General features: G+C 41.0%; 1 protein-coding gene across 1 annotated transcript; it reads left to right on the plus strand.

The window, feature by feature from the left end:
* The first annotated feature begins 1,887 nt into the window (after positions 1-1,887).
* On the plus strand, positions 1,888-2,979 carry LOC139723504 (neuropeptides capa receptor-like). The gene has a single exon (XM_071634743.1). The coding sequence runs from the start codon at positions 1,888-1,890 to the stop codon at positions 2,977-2,979; it is 1,092 nt and encodes a 363-aa protein (XP_071490844.1).
* The last annotated feature ends 2,366 nt before the right edge of the window (positions 2,980-5,345 follow it).

Here is a 5,345-nt window from a genome sequence, read left to right on the forward strand (position 1 = left end):
AGTTGTCCTGGGGTAGTTGCCTTAGAAGGTGATTGACATAGATGTGTAATTGTCATGGGATAGTTGTCCTGGGCCCTGTTTCATAAAGCTGCTCGTAAAGTTACGCATGACTTTACGAACGACTGGAATATGAAGTGCCAATATGTGTGCGCATTTTTTCCCTTTCCGTTTTAACAAAGTACGACTGCATGTCAATATTTCATCTACATCGGAGCAAAACACACTTTCAACCAAAAACATGTGTTAGCATGTAAGAATATTCGATATCATCAACTTAAGCTATTGAAATTAACAATTTAATGATTAGGAAACCCACTTGGCTTGCTTTATTCAAGTCGTTCGTAAAGTCATATGTAATTTTACAGCTTTATGAAACAGGGCCCTGGTAGGATTCTGGAAGCCGCTGGTAGCTTTCTGACCACTCCGATAGGACAGTTACCTTCCGGACAACTACCCAAATTCAGACAACTACCCGGAAACAACTGGCTTGGGGAAGTTGTCCTGAGGGGTCTAGGGCAATTACCCCCTGGGCAATTACCCCGGACCCTCTCAGCGACCTAATCTTAATCCTAATCCTGAACCTAATCGTAACCCTAACCCATACTCCTAATCTTTACTCTATAATCTTACCATTAAGCAGTATTTAGCCGGGGTAATTGCCCGGATATGGTATTGCGGGTAGTTGCCTATCGGAAATATCGTCCGAGGGTGCTGGTAATTGACATAGGGGTATTATTTCCGGGGGTGGTTGCTCTTTGAAGCTGACTTGGCTAAACTGTTTACAAAGAAATGCAAACGTGGAATACTTCAAAGTGTCAGAATTCAAGCCGACTGTTCAAGATAACGTCCACTTGTGGAAAATTATTGTATAAAAACCTACAGAAAAAAAAAACAACAACAACGAGAACTAGTAGATGGGAGAAAATGAATTCGTTTCCTGACAAAGGATGCCTGAGTGCACCTTCGAAATTAAGTACCGGCACCCGTGATCTACAAATACGGGCCTTTAAATGTCCATGAGTCTCATCAGCTAAAATTGTTTTCGGTAGAGAGTTCGTTCGGGAGTGTAGACAAATAATTGACACAGTGATATTATTTCCCGGACATAATAAAATCTCCAGCCTTAATAATATCAAGCACCTTTCGGGATCTTCAAGTCCATGTATGCCGAGCTTCTAAACGCGTATATTGTATATACACCACTTAATAAAGGGGTAACACGATTTGGTGCAAAAGGCATTTTCTTAAGTACGTGCGAAGCTTAATCAGGAGCAGCAGAACCGATGGTGGGGACTGGGGCCGCATCACCCCCATTCCCCGACACACACACACACACACACACACACACACACACACACTTTACGGCTCGATCAAAAATATGAAGGAATAAAAGAAGACAAAACCCCATGGTTTCTGATGGTTCCATCTCAAACATTAATTCATCCCATTGAACGTGGAGAGGGTGGAATGACTTCACTGCAACCAGCCATCACGCCCCCCCCCCTCCCCCGGGCCGGAGACCCCCACGCTAGAAATGTTCCGCGTCCTCTGTTAATAAGTGACCGATGATCGCTTAGGGTGTCTACAGTGAACTTATTTACGACCACCAATATATGGAGATGATGTCAGCTCGCAAAATACGAATGAACAGGAGCTACGCTCACAACGAGATTATCAAAGAATCATGATAATGTAGAATGGTCTCTCATCAATTACGGATACCTAGTTAGTGATTTAAAGTATCCATTTGCATTTGACGAAATAATGATTAACTAATATCGAATTTACGAAGATCCGTCGTAAATGTGAGAAATGGAAGTGAAATATGCATAACGTAGCAGCTAGACGGCCTTCTCTACCAAACGCCTTTGGTTGTGGTGGCAGGAGATGGCGGACTATACTGTAGCGGCGATCAATAACGTCACTGCAACGCCAGGAGAAATTTCTTGCGATGACCACTGGGACATCGCTATGAACAAAGTCGACTCAATGTTGTACGGACCAAGCGAAATCGTGTTCATCACCGTTGTCCTACCCGTGATCGTTTTGGCGGGCATTGTCAGCAACCTCGCTTTCATGTTCGTTGTGATCCGGTCGGCTCGAATGCGAACGCAGATTAATGTTTACCTCTTCAATCTTGCCATCGCCGACGTCGTGTTGTTAGCCATCGCTCTTGGACTCCTGGTGACGTCATACGTGACGTCGCCGGTGAAGAGTGACGCTAGTTATATAGATGCGACGATGTGTCTCGTGGCGGTCTTTACCTCCGACGTAACGTACTATGTGTCACTTTGTCTCATCACGTGCGTCACCGTGAATAAGTATTGCGCCATATGTCGCCCTCTACAAACGATGAAGTCCAGCTTAAAGAAGCAAACTATCATGCTGACTGTCTGTTCATGGGTGGCGGCCATCTTGCTCTCCGCGTCTGCAACTCCTTACTCCTACTTCGGAGATACCACCTGTCTCACGTGGCCGAAAGGGGAGGAATTTTCTCACCTTCCCTCTGAAATCACCCTGTGCTATCCAGACGTCTACTACGCGTTTTTCGGCGTGCAGGCCATTCCGTTCTTCGGGGTCCTGATCGTCAACGCCGCTCTGTTCGTCAGGATCGTGCGCGTATTGAGGACGTCAATCCGCGGACTCCGCTACCACGGCTCTGGCCGAGACAGGAGCAATCATAGAGTGACCCGGATGCTGATGGTCAACGGAATCCTCTTCTTTCTCCTTCTCGCCCCCTTCGAGACCCTGACCCTCTTCTGGACGAACCGTGGCAAGTCCGAAGTTGATATGTCACGTGACTCGGGACGAATGGAAGAGGTGTCGCGCGTTTTCATGGCGCTCATTTATGTGAATTCAGTGATAAACCCAATTGTGTATACAATGATGAGCAGACGATACAGACAGGCATTCAGAGAGACGCTGTGGTTCCGACGCGTTGCAACTCGTAAGAACGATTCTTTTAGGTCACAGACATAGGATTATTAGTTTTCTTTCTTTATTTGTTTGTTTGTTTGTTTATATGAATGTCATATTTTGTACATTATCCGCAAGGATGGGAAGGCGTACATTACAGTGTAAATACAACGTCAAACATATTGTCAAATAAAAAACAAATACTTCATTACAACTTCTCATTCTCGTGACATCTCTCCAAAGGACTTAATTATGCCCAACATCATGTGTGGAATTCTGGAAAAAAATGGCATAAAATTGCCTGTAATAAAACAGACCTTACTTTACCATTTCATACGGCGACCCCATGCAGGAAGGACGATGGAAAGTGACACAATTTTGTCTACATATTCACATTAGATTTACAGAGTATTTCTGAAAGGGATTTGAAGGAAAACCTGTACAAGATAATTACCTGTTTCATGCACATGAACAGATGTGATTTAAATGTATTTCTGTGTTCTGAGGATATTACCCATCACTGTGTAATACAAAGTAAATCAATTCCACATGGATTAGTTTGAATTTTGTTATTTGTATATCTTTATCATATAGCCTAACAATTTACTTACAAAACTTAATGAAATACTTTGTAGTCATATTATCAAGCAGTGTTCATGATTATACAATTTAGTTGAAAATGACGAATAAATGAAATGAGATGATATCCAATGGAATGTGCATACTGAACACGAAGTGTGCGTTTCATATCATTTCGCTTTTTTGACAAGGTTGCAGATTCAAATTACAAACTCGTATTTCTTTTTTAATTTGCCTAGGAAACCTTACTTAAAGTAGGATTGAATATCACTCGACTTCCGGACAACAATATATATTAGTGACTTCAGGTCAGTTTCAAGAGAAATAGACGTAATTTCGAGGAGCTTTTATGGTCAATGGATTGATTGATAATGATTGATATTTAATCATTTCTGCAATTTCATGACAAATGTAACATACAAACACATTTTTTCTTTGTACTAATCATAGGATACTTTAGAGAAGAATGAATGAATGAAAATATTGAGAATTATTTAATACAAATTACACGGTACATTGATAACAAAGAAAAATAACTTGAAGATACAATCTAAAGGGAGCAATTGCAGAAAAGGCTCTATGCTATAAGCTTTCCCTTGAGAGCGGAAACAGCCCAGTTGACAAAATAGATTATGTTTATCCAGGGTGAGTTTTGGGGATGCCTAGGAACGGAGCGTGTGGACGGGGGGAGGGGGGGTGCGAGATGAATTGCATGTTCTGAGTGGTGACTGCTTGAAAGTGGCGAGGTCTTCAGTGTGTTTTCCACAAGTGATTTAATGATCTTATGACGAAATTGGGTGATTCTTTTAGGCTTTGTCTTAAATGTTCTGACCGTCTTGGACTGTTCTTGATATGATCCGGTAGCGGATTCCATTTATCTCACCCGTAGTGACTGATTGCTCGGTGATTCACGGAAATTCTTGTATCAGTAACATGAAAATTATTAGAAATTCGGGATGGATACTTATGTACATTTTCATTGTATTAGAATATATCAAAGGGGGGGGGGGGTAACAACGTGGAAGCAAATTTGAACATAAAAGATGCCGTTTGTAGAGTGTTAAAGTGTTGAGTTGATGAAAAAAAGGATCCGTGCTGGCAAGATAGTGGGAACCCGTACAGGACTTTCTTTTGTAAATGTGAAATCATATTAGTGAGTGTTCAACTAAGAGCTATTCCCGCAGACTATATCGTGCATATTACAATAGGATATGAAGAAGTACAAGGGAATTGTAAAGAAGAAAAAGTGTGTGAGATGGAAGATAATTTTTAAGTTTGTAGAGAATACCGAATGACTCTAGATATTAAAGAAATAATTTTTGGAATATGTATTTTCCATTCAAGAGAAATTTCGTGGAATCCTTTTGCTCCAGTGGTAAAGAATCGATTTTGATGGTTAAGTTTGTAGAATATGACTTGTGGATAAGACCACTGGCTCTTCTAGTCAGGGGTTCGAGACCCTTGACAGTTGCGGCCGTGCTTCTAAGCAAGCCATCTTATATTTATTTGCTAGTTTTTGTGACTTGTGAGGGAACAAAAATCAGTCCTTTGGTTCCTTGCAAAAGCATTTGATTGTCTCTGAAGAACTATTAAAATGAGGCAAACTTATGATTTTTCCTTTTCAATATCATCTGTCATTAGTATGATTAATGTTTTATAATATCTCGTTAATCAAACCAGTTGAAATACAATTTCAAATAGTAATTTGCAGAAAATCCATCTTTATATCTGAATGGAGGATTGACAGGGGACAAACGAATTATTCTACCTGTGTGCATTCATTGAAAGAATTAATCTTTTCAGTGCAAATGACTCCAGTGTGGACATATTTCACATGCAAACCTGTGGAC

The sequence above is a fragment of the Diadema antillarum genome, unplaced genomic scaffold (genome assembly GCF_040938485.1).
Source record: "Diadema antillarum isolate AM-2024a unplaced genomic scaffold, OU_Dant_1.0 scf00000192, whole genome shotgun sequence".
NCBI lineage: Eukaryota > Metazoa > Echinodermata > Echinoidea > Diadematoida > Diadematidae > Diadema > Diadema antillarum.

Bases quoted from the DNA above. Each gene is read 5' to 3' on its own strand.
- LOC139723504 (XM_071634743.1), top strand. From the start codon at position 1,888: ATGGCGGACTATACTGTAGCGGCGATCAATAACGTCACTGCAACGCCA.